The sequence below is a fragment of the Saccopteryx leptura genome, chromosome 1 (genome assembly GCF_036850995.1).
Source record: "Saccopteryx leptura isolate mSacLep1 chromosome 1, mSacLep1_pri_phased_curated, whole genome shotgun sequence".
Classification (NCBI taxonomy): domain Eukaryota; kingdom Metazoa; phylum Chordata; class Mammalia; order Chiroptera; family Emballonuridae; genus Saccopteryx; species Saccopteryx leptura.
Genome location: NC_089503.1, coordinates 189,842,392 through 189,859,078, shown reverse-complemented (window position 1 = coordinate 189,859,078; position 16,687 = coordinate 189,842,392). Strand labels below are relative to the sequence as shown.

Sequence of the window (16,687 nt, the reverse complement as noted above, 5' to 3'; positions counted from 1 at the left end):
GTCCTTGATTAACAGATTAAGTTTATGTTGATCCTTCTGTATCTGCTCCCAAAACCCATGCATGCATTCACATGAGGACTCCAATCTTCTATCAAGAGATATTAGAAAATTAATATATATAAGTATCATTTTTAAAATACTCAGATTGTACTGTGTTTATTTAATAGGACACGTATGATGAAAGGAACATCACTTTAAGTTCCGAGATTCTCAGGATCATGCGTACCTGAGAGTGACTGTCCCTTGTGCTGAGGACTGACATAATGATTCATCAGGCATCAGCTGCTTGTGTGATGACTGTTACTCACCACTAGGGGACAAGTAAGGTCTTTCTTTAACTTAAAATCCTAGTTTATGACACTACACATGACAAACAAGAATTGCCTGGATTTAACTTGTTCTGTATGCTAAATAAAAAATAACTCACTTCTTATGTACACACTGGTTAGGTCAGAAATATCGGAATCAGACACCATAATGAAAATAATCTCTGAAGACAGTGTTAGAGCAATACAGATACTTCTTTCATTTCGGGGCTTATAACTATGAGAGACTTTCTTGACTTGCGATCAAATGACTAGAATGTGTAACTATCTGAAAAATGTTTTCAGTTGAACTGAAACATCTCATAAGTTAAGTAATTAGTAATTTCATTTATCTCAATATCACGGATTCCAGAAGTGATAAAGTCATTGGAACTCTTCAGTTTCTCCCATTTCCCTCATAATTTTAAAGTTGATAACTTCTAGCATAATTTTATTTTATGTGAATAATAGAATTCTTCAAAGATTAATAATTTTTTCAAAGATAGAAATATAGCGAAATGTTGTGATAAGACGCACATAAGAGAATTTAAGAAGAATAAAAATTAGAATGGCTAATGGTTACTGTGTTCCCAGAGAGGAGGGGCTCAACCTTCTGATAATCCTCAATATACCAAATTATAAAACAGAAGCAGTACATAAAATGTCAAATTTTGGATAACATTAAAAACTCCAAAATAATAGAAACATTATACTAAAAACCACAAACCAATTTGGACTTAAAATACAAAAGGGTTTTTTGACTTTGACAGCTTCAACTTTGTTACTTTTATTTAGAGAGTGACATTATTTTATGAGAGGTGGTACAATGCTTTTTAAAACCCAGTGCTTGCCATCTGTGATTATTACTAGATCCAGAGTTGAGTGTGAGTTTGATGGTATACCTTTAAGGCTTTGATACAGTCATTCACACCGAGCCAAACCAGTCTTAATGACAAATGGCGATTGATCCATACCACGTCCCTAAGTGTTCAGAGATGATGAGAGCGATGTCTGAAGATTAGGGAAGTAGCTTCGACCTTGAGAACATATGAGTTGAAAAGTATCAAACTTGGTTTTTTACACTACTCAGTGCAGTTAAACAATTACATATAATCAATACATGAGTGTATAATCATTGCTTCAAAATTTACTGTTTTACTAGTATAATTTTCACTGACCCTTCCTGTTCTTACTAAATGACATTCTGATTACGGTGACCTGGCTAGTCTTCAGAAGAACTTTATTCATTTCTTTATTTTAACTTTTCAAATTGAATTTATTGGGGTGGTACTGGTTAACCTAATTACTGCTTTTATTTTATGTAAAAGCCTCACTAGAATGTTTTAGCTCTTCAAGACTAACCATTGTCTACATAATCAAATAGATGCTTTCACTTGGCTATAACAATATAGTGTTGAAAACAACACTTTTTCTGCATTCCTTAGGGTCCTTTTCTACCATTTTTTACATGGAATGTTTCCATTTAAGATTGTAGTGTATCTAAAATGCAGAATACCGGAATCTGTGGATTCATGGAACTTAGAATTCAGGGCTTTAACCATCACAGAAATCTCATGTTCATGAGACACATTTCATTTGAGGCACCGCACTTGTCTGTCCTGGTGCTGTTTCCTCCTGTCATCCTCTCGTGCACAGAGACTTAATTGAGTGCCTGCTGTATGCCAAACTCTGTCCTAGGTGCTAGGTGACATCAATGGCCAAAGCAAACAGAAGTCCCATCTCACAAACTTTTAGGAATGGGGGTCAGGATACCCCCGGCAGTCCTTTGGAAGAGGGCCAGGTCAGCTCTCTGCAGACACTGATCACACAGGACAGAGCAGAGGGGAAGGGAAAAGACTGGGAATTGGGAAGAGAGTGAGGGCCGGCAACTCTGGTGCTAAATCGTAGTTGTGTGAGCCTGGTACTCACTGCTTGTGAACCTCCTTCCTCCCAGGCCTCCCCTTCTCCTTTCCTGTGCTGCACCACCCTTATCTTTTTTCCTACAAATGCTGGAGGCCCTGGGGACCTTTCCTTGTCAGATATATGCTCATGCTGGCTGATTTCATTCAGGCCCATGGCTTTAACATTTATATGTGGCCCTGGCCAGTTAGCTCAGCAGTAGAACATTTACCCGGAGTGTTGATATCCCAGGTTTGATTCCTAGACAGGGCACACAGGAGAAGCGCCCATCTGCTTCTCCACCCCACCCCTTCCCCTTCTCTCTTCCTTTCTCTTCCCCTCCTGCAGCCATAACTCGATTGATTCAAGCACATAGGACCCGGACACTGAGGATGGCTCTGTAGAGCCTCTACCTCAGGCACTAATATTAGCTTGATTGCGAGCATGGCCCCAGACCTGGGTTGCTGGGTGAACCCCAGTTGGGGCACATGCAGGAGTCTGTCTATCTCTCCTCCTCTCACTTAAAAAAAATTGTATGCTTATGGTACCCAAATTTATAGTTCCCTCTGGATCTCTTCTCCGCCCTGCAGATTTTTGTATCAGTCCCCTGTATCATCATGGAGATAACAGGCCCATCACACTTCACCTGGGGCTGCAGGGGACACGGCCCCTCTTCCTCCTGTCAGCCTGCTCCTCTCCTGGCTGTCCAGGTCACTCACCCAGTCTTGGTGTTACTCTAGTCTCCTGTCCCTCTCCCCTCCCATTTAATCCACAAGAAAAAACATAAAAATAGGTTCTTAATATCTTCACCACTGATGCTCTGACCCAGAGTCGTCGCATCCATCCTTGAACCCCCCACAGCTTCCTAGTGGGCATCTTTCAAGTTTTGCACATTGGGATTTCATCTTTTTAAAGTATCAGTCAGATTTCAGTCTGTTCAAAACCTAAGAATGTCTTTTTGTTGCGCTTAAAGAAAATTCCTGAGTTCTTGCTCTGGTTTCCAGGCTCTGGCACCTGGCCTGCCCCTTCTCCCACCACAGAGCTCCTCCTCTGTCCAGATCCACCATCTTCACCCAGGCACCAGGCTCCTTCTCTTCTGTCCCCGTGGCCTGTGCCCTCCTCCTAGGTGTGTGCATGCTTTGTTGCTTTGCTGCCTTCTTGGGGACCATCCGCCTCATGGCCTCACCCTGTGACTCTCTCCAGTTGTTCTATCCCTATTTACTGCTCTATATTTTTCTGTGGCCTGATACTATGCTACACACTGATTTTTTTATGGTTTGTTATCTGCATCCTCCATTGAAATGCAAGTACCTTGAGAGCTCTGTTTTACTTCTGACTTGAAGTTTGAGAGTGCCTGGTGTTTAACATATATATATGTATATATATTGAGAGAAGAATAATTTCATGAATAATACTTTCAGCTGCTGCAGTGCAGGCCCTAAGATTACCAACAGCCAATGGATGGGGAAGGACGTAGATTCTGCCGTCCCGCTGGGTCTGTCTTCATCGTCAGCAGAAATTCAGAGACAGGAAGCACAGATGAATGGGACTTCTCCTAAAGAACTCAGTCTCAGCAATGGGCGCCTTTTTTTCTTATTTGTATCATGTTACTAAACTGGCTTCTTGTCATTCTAAAGTAGTTACTAATTTCCATATATATTTAATTCATTCATTTTTGGGGGAAACCTTTTTTATAAAGAATATAATATATTCAAATGTTATAAAAACTTACATTTAAATAGGAGTTGTTAACCACAGGGCCCAGGAATATATATATTTATATATACACTCACATTGTATATGGAATATAGAATTAAGAAGTCATAATGTCATACTATTATGAGCAGTCTAATCACTTTGGACTAGCTTTTCTGTATACTTATCACAAAGTAATATATATGTAGTAATTGTATACTTCATATTTCTGCCTGTCAAAATTAGTGAATTTCACCTTTCGAGATGAGTCAGCCCCATTTCAAATATCTCATGAGAGTAGGATTTAACTTTTTCAGCTTCTGATTCATTTTGATATGATAGCTTGGTGCCTCTTTTTCACCAAAGACCAACCACATTCAGGCAAATAAACTCATCTGAGTGAAATTGAGTGCAATAAGAAAGCAGAGGCACTTGGGGTAATTAAAATGGAATTAAATTTATTGGACTTTTAGCCTACTTCATTTCATAAAGGCTATGAGCTGACTTAAAAGTTGTCATACAACGTGATTTAGAAATACGATGAGCTTGTGTGCGAAGTGGACGGGGATGCACTTGCGGATTCAATTAAGGTCCCAGCCTGGGCAGTGCTTCCAACGCTTCCTGAGTGTGTCGGCTCCTTGGTGAGACCTGCTTCACCGCTTGTCTACTTACATTCACGTAACCACTCAGAGCAGAAAAACTGCATGATTTTCAACTTGATTATCAAACATCTTTTTAATTGAGCTATCATTTTTGAGTTGTTCTGTAGACTGATTTTTGAAACCAAATAGTAACAGAAGGAACGTTGACAAGTTCTCAGGGCAATTATACAGCATTCTTTTTTCTCTCTAAGAAACGATGCAACATCAATTGTCAACTGTCTTCATATTTTGGGTCAGACTTTGGATGCAAGGTATATGGATACATTTTTATCTGAATCAGTGATTCAATACTGATGTTAGAGAATATTAAAATGTACCTACTGTCTTGGTTTTATTCTTTAGAATTGTAATAAAGACTTTAGTGTGTGTGAAAAATCTTTTGTAAGTTACTAATACAGTGACATGTTATTATTTTTATGACCATATGGAAATTGTTACTTAAATTTCAGGTAATTTCTGTAGCAGCTCTGTATGTAATTGGGAGCTGAACGGTGAGATAAAAATGGTAACTACAAGTTGAGAGTCATGTTAGCATCAAGGCGTGGTGCTGAGCTCCATGTCTGTAATAACATTTAGCTTTATATGGAAGGTGAGGACTTTGTTCTCAGTTTACAGATGAGTAAGTGTGGGGGAGGCTGTTCCTGAGTCTATGTCCTTTCTACTCTGCCTTACTGTCCACGTGACCAAAAACCCATATGTGCACTGAATACAAAATCAATCCATTCAGCATGGTTAATTCAGCCTTTAGGCCACACATTCAATTCACTTATTGTCAAGGATAAATCTACATAAAAGTTTCTGTCCATCTTTTATAGAGATTATTCCATGATTCTCTTGGATTATCCATTTTTGTGTTTAAAATTTTATTTGAGGTGTTTTCTGTAATAAAGAAACCGTTATACACCTTCATTTTTTATTAGACTAGTGGCCTTAGAGTGTCACTTTCTTTAACAGTTAGCCTTTAGAGGCTCACTTAGGAAAGACTGATCACTACCTTTAAAGCACAAAATATCTGCATCATTTGATGATTGGTTTATTTGCCATTCAGTGTTACTTGCACAGAACATTTTAGTCTTGTTGGATTTGGGATTAACTAAACTGGCTCTGAAGCTATGTTTGATTCATTATAAAATATTTTCCAAATTTGAGACTGCTGGTGGAAAACGTGAGGCATCAGACCTGCCCTTTGCTCTGAGGTTCTAATTACGTTGACAAGGAAGGAATTTAGGAACAGCTATGCATTTACAGAACAGCATGGCTAAAACTTCAAGTGTGTAAAAATGGTTTTTGGGAGTGGATTTAAACAAATTGGCTGACTTTGTGAGTGTTGTGCGTGTAGCGGAGCGTGGGCTACTTGAAGTTCACTCACTCCTCCACCATGCCCTAAGTTCTCCGTCTGCTTCCCAGGACGGTCATGAAGACTGGGCTGGAGAGCATGAAGAGTGCGCTCAGAGCTTTCCTGGACAACGCTGCAGAGGACCTGGAGAAGACCCTGGAGAACCTGAAGCAGGGCCAGTTCACTCACACCCGAAACCAGCCCAAGGGGGTCAGCCAGATCATCAACTACACCACGGTGGCCCTGCTGCCCGTGCTGTGCTCGTTGTTTGAGCATATTGGCCAGCATCAGTTTAGAGAAGACCTAATACATATGTCAATCTGTTCCATAGGGCTTCATTATCCAAACAGTACAATCAGAAATTGTGAAAGCCACGTCTGGGTTACAAAAACACTGCTGAAACATTGGCATGCTTGTTTGCAGAACTTTCTAGGTTGGTGTGTGAGTTACAGAAACCGTTCTTCCAGAATAGATCAGTAGATCACAAAGATGGTCTCTTCCACACTGTTCAAGCACAGATTCTGAAGTTTACGATTTTTGCATTGTTTCTTTCTGTGGCGACTCAAATGCGGTTTGACCACAGGAGGTGCCATGTGAAATGTTTAAAAATTATTTCTGAGTTGATGCAGATTGTTTCCGCAGGCTGTCCTGCCAACAAACATGAAGGCTGCTGAGACAAAGTCTGTGTCCAAATAACTGGTCGACCCAGTTGGCCCAAACAGCTTCTGTTAGTGGGTTTCAGTCTGTTGTCATTGGGGATTCATCCAGCTGTTTTTGGCCACAATGCCATTGTTATTAAAAATATCCACAGAATGCTCAAGCTTATGTGGAAAAAAATAAAACACAGCCTATCCTAATGTCCTGCTTTTGTGCTGACGTGACCACAAGAGAGGACATGAGCCCTTGTCAAGCAGTCTTGATTACAGACTGAGCCACTGAGACTCTGTTGTAAGTCCCAGGTGAGCATAGCTCTGCATTAAGTCCCCTGCACTGTTTGGTGATGATGCAGATGCTGGCTGTGAAACGTCTACTTGAACCAGTTGGAGCATTGTTTATGTTAGGTTCAAGGAAGTGTGCTGTGGCTGCCAGAGTCTAACTCTTAGAAAAACAGGAGCAGGGAAGTGCTGACAAGGTCCCTGTGAGGCCGAGACTATGAATAAGAGACCCTTATCAGAAGTTTATGTTTGAAATTCTCCACTGAGCTATACCCTTCCCACCTGTTGCTATGCTGTGCGTGACTACCCTAGCAAATAACTAACTGCCACATCTGCTTCTGTATAATGTTTGCTCAGCCTAGATAGCCACCCTATAAAAAGGAGCCATTTTAGAAGCTCGGGGCTGCAGTGCTCCCTTGCGTGGGTTGCCTGCAGTCCCTGCACAGGTTTGTGGGGCTGCAGTGTTCCCTTGCGTGGGTTGCCTGCAGTCCCTGCACAGGTTTGTGGGGCTGCAGTGTTCCCTTGCGTGGGTTGCCTGCAGTCCCTGTGCAGGTCTGCAATAAAACTTATAAAGTTCACTTTGGTGTCTGCTGTGGTCTGTCTCCTGGGATGGAACACATGGAGGCCCCACCTAGATAGGCCATGTAAGACCCCTCCTCACGGAGTGGGCTGCAGCAGACGTTGGTAGCTGGCCAGCCTCCAGCAGTTGCCATTTGGAAACTGAATTTGGCTGATTCGAAACATTTGGAGTCTCGAGACTGTTTGCTAAGGAAGCTTCCTCTTTGAATATTTGGAAACAGAGCTCTGGTTAGAAAAGGGTGTAGTGGAGCAGGCAGGATGCCACCTGATTTCTCCCCACCTGGTTGGTTGGGGAATGCAGGACGCTGCCTTCTCCCTTTAGTTTTGGTTTAGAAGTTTTGTTTGTTTTGTGTGCATATTTGGTTTGTTTGTCTGCTTCGCCCATTGCTTCCTCACAGGATTCCTTCGAGAGTCAAGGGCAATCTGCTGCCCTAACACCTCTTCAGTGCTTGCTTGATAACTTTTCTGATTTCTCTCACAGGGCACAAAACTACGGGACTCCTGTTGATTCCGCCACGTTGCAGACTCTTTGTGAACTAGAATGGCCAACTTAAAAGCAGACTGGCCAAACCAAGAATGCTAGACCCATAGAAAACATAGAGAGTTTAGCGTACTATCACCAGCACCCACCTGCAGGCAGGTGGCACGGTCAGTATGCAGCCCAGTATAGCAGTAGAGGTAGAGAAAGAAAAGGCAGCCAGGCTGCAGCTGGCTGCAGGAGAAGCAGCAGGCTCCCCTCACAGTTTCAGGCACTTGCCCCTCCCCCTTGGGCACCGGCTCAAGGGCTGAGCCACTGCTTAGTCAGGCAAAAGATAACAGTGCAGTAAGCTAGAGGTTATCATCACCTTGCTACAGCCCCTGCCCTCCTCTGCTTTGGCTCCGGGAAATCTCCGCCTCCATGTGGAGCCAGACCAGAGGAGAAGATTTAGGGAATTATAGGGTTACTATGTCCCTGAGGAAATTGAGACCATTTATTATTTTTCTCTGAAAATCAGTAGTTTATTAGGAATAGTAGTTTATAATCTCTTATTATAAATCGTACTAAATTTGTACTAATAGTAAAGCATATAGAACTGTATAGTCTGTCAAATACAAAGACTTCCTTTTTGTACCAAGGATCTGTTGTTGTAAAAAAAAAACATTTTCTATGTTAGAAATGTATATGTTATTTCAACAGTCTTTTGTTAATTCTCCTTTTCATTTGCTATTTCATAGCCTGTCATGTTAAAATTTTAGTTTAAATATTAGGGGATATATAATAATTCAGTAATTGTTAATTGTTCAATGTTAGGTCACAAAACCCAGAGTAACAAATATTACTATTGATTGGCTTAATAGAAGAATTCTTAACATAATAGGTAGAAAGGAGAACTCTAGAGATATAATCCTGAACTTCCACCTGATTTACCACCACAGATCAAATCTTTTCTTTCCTCGGTCTAATAGGCTTCTTTAAATACAGGATTCCCAATTTTGCTCTCTTAGTCAAGCCCCTCAGTGAGATCTTCTGAGAATGGCTTTTAAGGTCTATAATGACCAAGAAAGTAACAGAAAAGGCAAATAAGGCCCAAAAGAAGTCAGGAAATACCAACTTTTGGCTCCAGCGCCCTAAGGGGCTTTATAGCAGTTCTTCAAGGCCCTGCTCCAGAGTGGAAAGAAAGGTCATTGAACTGAAGCTTGCCAGGCTTCCCGGTCCCACCAGTTGACACACCTGTGCTGTGGAAAGAGGGACATGGGAAGGTAAGCTGCCCCCTTGCTCCATGGAGGGAGGGTTCAGTCTCTTCTAGCCCTGCTCTAGCTACCTGTGACCTGACCTTGCCCAGCATGCTGGGAATTGCCACTGAAGGCCCAAGGACATCGTTCATGAGCCTAAGGTATTTCTTCCAAGTAGCAGATAAGCTAATCTCATTTCTTGTAAACACAAGGGCCATCTACTATGCCTTGAATATTTAAGTTTTATTTATCCCTCAAAGATCTCTATTGTGGGTATTGATAGTCTGATTTCATTGCTTTATTTAATGTTTAGTATCTCCTTTATTTCTCTTATCTCAATGCCCCATGCCTATTATAGACTGGGACCTGCTGCTAATTCCAGCTAGAAGCAATGGTCACTAGGACTTAAACTCTAACTGCAAAATGTAGAAATGTAACACCCTTTACCTAAGTACTTGCAGGTTTTATAGGTTACTCAGAAAACTGTTCAAAGACTGTCCAAGAGGCACTTCTAGCAGTACACCACCCAAGGACTGACTCCCACGTAGATGGGTCCACACACCATGATCCTGACAACTCCCACTACTGCCAAGGTAGAAGGCATACCCGCCTGGGTCAACCGCAGCCGGCTGAAACTTGCAGTCCCAGCAGAGACACTTTTGTGGACAGCGAGGACTGACCCCGCCAACCCTTGTAAGCTGACCCTGAGAAGGACAGCATGCTCTGCTTCAGCCACAAACCAGAAGTTAACTGGTCCATGCATGGCTAATGCCTAGAGGAACTCACTAAGGACCTCCTTTTAATTAGACTTTGGGGAGGGAGGGAAACTAAGGTAAAGGAAAGCCAAGTAAGTCATCTTAAGGTTTGATGCATGTACTGCTATGAGTCATACAGAAAGGGAATGTAGGTCCCTTGGCTGAGAGAGAAGCTACAAGGTAAATGAAAATGATATATGTACTCATAGCTACCACTATAGAATAACCTATGAATATTGGTCATGTGTCCAATAGGCTACTTAGGAAAAGGACACCTCCAAAAAGCAATCTTTAAAAGAGGATTACTTATTACTAACTTAGTCCTTGCTGAAGGTTAAGGTTTTTAGGAATTAAGAATTCTGATAAATTGGAAAGGAATTGTATGGTTTTAATGATAAAAGGTATGAGGTGTAGAGGTACTTTTGAAAAGAAAAGGAAAAAGTAAGTTGTTGTGAAAGCTGGTTATATATGAATAGTAAAGAAAGTTCATGAAAGTTGAAGGTGTATGTAAGTTGCAGAAGGTTTGTGTAAGTTGTAAGAAGTTAGTACAGAGAAGAAAATGCAAGGCAGAAAGAAATTAGTCCATCAAGCTTGTAGTACTAAGGGCGCACTATCAGCATGCCAGCACATACTAGGGAGGATCCCTGACCCAATTAGCTTATAGCTACAGCTAAAGTAGAAATTCTCATGAGCCCCAGCCTTATACCATTCTCCCCACTGATGAAGAATCAAGGGTTTGATTTATGCCCAAAAGAGATGGGGGAATGTTAGGTTCAAGGAAGTGTGCTGTGGCTGCCAGAGTCTAACTCTTAGAAAAACAGGAGCAGGGAAGTGCTGACAAGGTCCCTGTGAGGCCGAGACTATGAGTCAGAGGCCCTTATCAGAAGTTTATGTTTGAAATTCTCCACTGAGCTACCCCCCCACCTGTTGCTATGCTGCGTGCGACCTCCCTAGCAAATAACTAACTGCCACATCTGCTTCTGTATAATGTTTGCTCAGCCTAGATAGCCACCCTATAAAAAGGAGCCATTTTAGAAGCTCGGGGCTGCAGTGCTCCCTTGCGTGGGTTGCCTGCAGTCCCTGCACAGGTTTGCGGGGCTGCAGTGTTCCCTTGCATGGGTTGCCTGCAGTCCCTGCGCAGGTTTGCGGGGCTGCAGTGTTCCCTTGCATGGGTTGCCTGGAGTCCCTGCGCAGGTTTGCGGGGCTGCAGTGTTCCCTTGCATGGGTTGCCTGCAGTCCCTGCGCAGGTTTGCGGGGCTGCAGTGTTCCCTTGCATGGGTTGCCTGGAGTCCCTGCGTAGGTTTGCGGGGCTGCAGTGTTCCCTTGCATGGGTTGCCTGCAGTCCCTGCGCAGGTTTGCGGGGCTGCAGTGTTCCCTTGCATGGGTTGCCTGGAGTCCCTGCACAGGTTTGCGGGGCTGCAGTGTTCCCTTGCATGGGTTGCCTGCCATCCCTGCGCAGGTTTGTGGGGCTGCTGTGCTCTCTTGTGTGGGTTGCCTGCAGTCCCTGCGCAGGTCTGCAATAAAACTTATAAAATTCACTTTGTGTCTGCTGTGGTCTGTCTCCTGGGATGTAACACTTACAATGCTGTGTGCTCATGGCGATGCATCTGGCAGACAAGGACTGTTTCTCCATTCACATCCCAGTGTTTCCTCTAGGAAATAGTAGCAAATTTTGACTTAGAAATGCAAGGTTCTTAGATATCCTTGCCTTTAAACTGACCTTATTGGGTCAGAGATTATCTACCAGGTTTTGACTTTCTAGCTTCAAGAACTACCAAAGTAACTTACTTTTACCATAAACATCAGGTTATTTCAAAAGTAACTAACACACTCTGTCCTCTAGCATTCTTATGCTGTTTGTTTGAGACTTCAAATTCAAGCTACTGTCTTTGTGTATCTTTGGAACAAGAGTCAAAGTCTGCCTGTCTTCCCAGAAACTCTTGTGTATAATTTTGTTATTGAAGAAATCTTTTATTCTTACACTGACAGAAAAAATTATAAAGAAATTGTTCCTGATAATGTTCTGAATAATCACAGCACATCTTTTTTTTAAATACAAAAAGGTTTTAATGAGATAATTTATATGTTTTCAATACATGATAAAAAGTTATCAAAAATGATGATAAAAAATTTAATGTATTTTACCCTTAAAGCACATATCAGTTCAGGCCAAACATCTTTCAAGTTCTCCTTAGTTATTATGAATTGAATTATATCCTTTTTAAAAATTTATTTATTTATATATTTATTCAGTGAGAGAGGAGAAGCAGAGAGACAGACTCCTGCCTGCCCCCTTATTGGTATCCACCTGGCAAGCCCACTAGGGGGCGATGCTCTGCCCATCTGGGGCCCTTGCTCAGTTGCAACTGGAGCCATTTTTTAGTGCCTGAGGTGGAGGCCATGGGGCGATCCTCAATGCCCAGGGCCAACTCATTCTAATCAAACCATGGCTGCAGGAGTGGAAGAGAGAGAGAAAAAAGCAAGAGAGTGAGAGTTGGAGAAGCAGATGGGCGCTTATCCTGTGTGCCCCAACCAGGAATTGAAGCTGGGACATCCACATGCTCAGCTGATGCTCTACCACTGAGCCAACCAGACAGGGCCTATTTTTATTTTTTAAATGAATGTATTGGAATGACACTGGTTGACATAATCATACAGGTTTTAGATGCTCAAGGATAGCACAAATCTTTAGAATGCTTTGAGCTCCTCAAAGAAAATTTCGTTTGAGGAACACTTTATATTTCATTTTACATAGTTTGTTTTACATAGTCTTCTTTCAAATGTTAAAATATTAGTGTGCCCTTAATATAGAATTTTATTTTTAGCCTAAACTTTCTTAGAACAGTGTATAAATAAGTGCTTTTTTCACATGAGATCTTCTCTTTTCTAGTGGAAGATGTGCAGGTGTCCTGTTACAGGATCCTGGCTAGCCTGTATGCCTTGGGAACAAGCAAGAGTATTTATGTGGAAAGGTGAGATTTTAAAATTTAACTTTGTCTTAATAGCTGTTTCAACTGTTGTAACTATTTCAAGTGTTATAACATGAGTCTTCACATTATAACTTTTTCTTTAGTTATAAACTAAGCAACCAGATTAATGTACTGAATTCTTTGGGAGTAGACCATCTTTAAGATACGTTTGAGTTGATATAATAAGATACAGCTGAGTTATGGTTAGAAAAGTAAAGCAATCATGGTAAACACTATACTTAATGTTAAGTTTAAACTTGGGTGTTTATAAGACTTATGACAGAATCTGCTAGGGAAGTTTCTCATTATATATCAGATAGATTTATATGTATCTGCATTTATAAAATGACTGAGGAAAATATAAAAATATAATTGTGAAGATGAGTAAAATATAAAAAAAGACACTGTGCTAATAAAAATATAGTTATTGTACAAGTCATCTAAAAGAAAAATTGCTGTCTCCAGAATACCAATACAAATGATCAGAGCTGGTCTGAGAATTGCCACTTGAATCAAAATTTAAAGTACATTATTAAATAATTGACATGAATTATTAATGAATAAACTATTCCAATCAGCTTTCAGGGAATAAATTACTAACTCTGAAGTTACACATTCATTCATGGAACATTTTAACCTATTAAATTCTCAAATTCTTTTTTTTTTCTTTTTTTTTTTAGCATGTGAGAGAGAGAGAGAGAGAGAGAGACAGGAAGGGAGAGATATGAGGAACATCAACTTGTAATTGTGACTCTTTAGTTATTCATTGATTCCTTTGACCAGGGGTCTCCAGTCAAGTCAGTGACCCCTGGCCTTAAGCCAGCAACTTTTGGCCTCAAGCCTGGGGTCATGTCTATGATCTCAGGCTCAAGCTGGTGACCCGGCCCTCAAGTCAGATGAGCCCGCACTCAAGCCGGTGACCTCGAGGTTTCAAACCTGGGTCCTCAGCATCCCAGGTTGACACTCTATTCACTGCACCACCACCTGGTCAGGCACCTATTAAATTCTTAAATAAATTATTTCTTCTTATTTTAAAACATTTATTGAACCTGTACTATATGCCTGAAATTTTGCCATTCTGCATCTCTATTCTTAGTTAAGGAAAGCAAAGGAAAGAGTGACTAATTTTCCTACAGTGTTGTGAGTGTTAGCAGTAAAGTTGCACTCGGGTCTCTCCAAATCAAAACCTGTGACCTGTGTAATTCCTTGGTTCTGAAATTATTATTTCTTTTGTGACAGAGACAGACAGACAGAGGAATGGATAGGAACAGACAGACAGGAAGGGAGAGAGACGAGAGGCATCTATTTTTCTTTCTTTTTTTTATTTTTATTTTTTCTGAAGCTGGAAAAGGGGAGGCAGTCAGATAGACTCCCGCATGCCCCGACCGGGATCCACCCGGCACGCCCACCAGGGGGCGATGCTCTGCCCATCTGGGGCGTCGCTCTGTCGCGACTAGAGCCACTCTAGCGCCTGGGGCAGAGGCCAAGGAGCCATCCCCAGCTCCCGGGCCATCTTTTGCTCCAATGGAGCCTCGGCTGCGGGAGGGGAAGAGAGAGACAGAGAAGAAGGAGAGGGGGAGGGGTGGAGAAGCAGTTGGGCGCTTCTCCTCTGTGCCCTGGCCAGGAATCAAACCCGGGACTTCTGCACGCCAGGCCAACGCTCTACCACTGAGCCAACAGGCCAGGGCCGAATCTATTTTTCATTGTGTCACCTTAGTTGTTCATTGATTGCTTTCTCATATGTGCCTTAACTGAGGGGATTCAGCAGAGCAAGTGACCTTTAGCTCAAACCAGTGACCTTAGGCTCAAGCCAGTGACTTTGAGCTTCAAGCCAGCAACCTTTGGGCTCAAGCCAGCAACCAAGGGGTCATGTCTATGATCCCATGCTCAAGCCAGCGACCCCATGCTCAAGCTGGTGACCTCGGGGTTTCAAACCTGAGTCTTCTGCATTCCAGTCTGATGCTCTATCCACTGCACCACCACCTAGTCAGGCCTTAAATTATTTTTAATAATGACACGTTATTAAATGTTTGGTTTAAACTCTTATTTTATTCAGTGCCATTCTATGAAGGGACATTTTCTCCTGACTGAATATCTAGTTATTTTTTATTAAACCATTAGATAATTGAACATTGTTAATTTTAAATATTATGTTTTTTTCAGTGATAAATGTAAACCTGCCTAAAAGAATTATGTTATCTTAATTATATCCATTTTATTGACTTAAAAATATATTTATTTAAAATCATTTTAGGAGTTCATAATATACTGAAATAATTCTCATATTATTCTGCATTTAATAAACACATAATGTCCAAGGGAAGCCTTGGAGTCCATTGGGAACTACGGAAGGGAGAATTCCTCAGTAGTGGGGAGCCTGTCACGATCCCATCCCCAAACACCTTCCTTCTCTTGACGATGGTAAATTGGTTTCAAGTGTTACAATTAATTTTAGTATTTGTATGTCTTAATATTCCATAAGTACCCTTATATTTCCTACATATGGTAAATTTTCAGAAAGTTATATTAGTTATTAATATGCATACTTTGTTTTTAAATTTTTATTAATTTATTCACAGAGCAAGAAATCTTTATTAGTAGGTTATTATGTTTAAAAAACAGGAAAAAAAAAGAGAAAGAAATGTCCAAACTTGTGGAGAACTTACAGGGTTTTTATTTTTCGTTGTTATTATTTTGGCCTGTACTGATTTTAACTTCTTTTTAGCTAATAGATAATTTAGCTTTTTAGGTGAGTGGCAGAGCCTTTGCTATTGAAAGCATATGATGATTTACAATATAGAAATTGTGTTTGGGGGTGAATGCTATCAGCACTATTGTTACCCCTTTTAGATAAACCTACCAATTTTAATATAACTTCTTCAGTTTTTTACTTGGGAGACATAAAAATGACAAGCATTTTCTACCTCTAGGCAGCATTCTGCATTGGAAGAGTGTCTGGCAGCTTTTGCTGGTGCCATTCCTGTGGTGTTTCTGGAAACTCATCTCAACAAACATAACAGTTACTCCATCTACAACACAAAGTCTTCACGAGAGCGAGCAGGTAACGCAGACGCATGTGCAGTACTTGAGACGTGAAGCCAAAAGTTCATGACAAACATTTCATTTTCCTGCAGTGATTTTTAATGGGCCGTTTCAGGACACTGTACCCAATGTGCCTTTATTATTATTATTTTTTAATTTTATTTGTGATTTATGACAGAGAGTGACAGGAACATCAATGTGCCCCTGTATGTGCCCTGACTAGGTATTGAACCAGCAACCTATGTGCTTCAGGACGATGTTCTAACCAACTGCTCTATCTGGCCAGGACAATGTGCTCTGTTTTTAAATGTTATTAATTGGAAGTTTTGGGATGCTTTATACTATTCCTGTAGTGTTTGTAAAGAAAATAAGTTTAAGTTCTGGTAACTTAATAAGCCACAAATTTACACTCTTAAGGATAAAACAAATGATCAGGAAATATAAAATGTAGGTCAGTGGGACTTCTGAGTCAGTTATCACTCATAGGTGAGGGTGTGACCTTCTCATTTATTCCATTCATGGATGTGTGTCCTGCATTTATCTTTGTTTACCAGATATGTCAAAATTATTATGACAGTTTTATCCCATGTGAGTTTCTTTTCTAATAGTTTTGTTTAATTTTTATCATTTACAAATCTTAAAAACATAAATCTAAAACAATTAGGCTATAATTTGCATCTGACCCTAGCATGTGTATCCTTAAGATTTTTATGTCTGTGTGCACAGTAGCTCTCTATCTATACTTATTTCCATTCAGGAAAATCGGATCGTTTTCTGGATAGGTATGCCCAATTTTT

General features: G+C 40.9%; 1 protein-coding gene across 1 annotated transcript in view; it reads left to right on the top strand.

The window, feature by feature from the left end:
- LOC136388187 (ryanodine receptor 2-like) overlaps nt 1-16,687 on the top strand; it is a 195,594-nt gene that overhangs the window by 41,055 nt on the left and 137,852 nt on the right. The window contains 4 exon segments of the mRNA XM_066360153.1: nt 4,753-4,812; nt 5,969-6,219; nt 12,770-12,851; nt 15,779-15,909. Coding sequence (XP_066216250.1) covers nt 4,753-4,812; nt 5,969-6,219; nt 12,770-12,851; nt 15,779-15,909 — 524 coding nt within the window.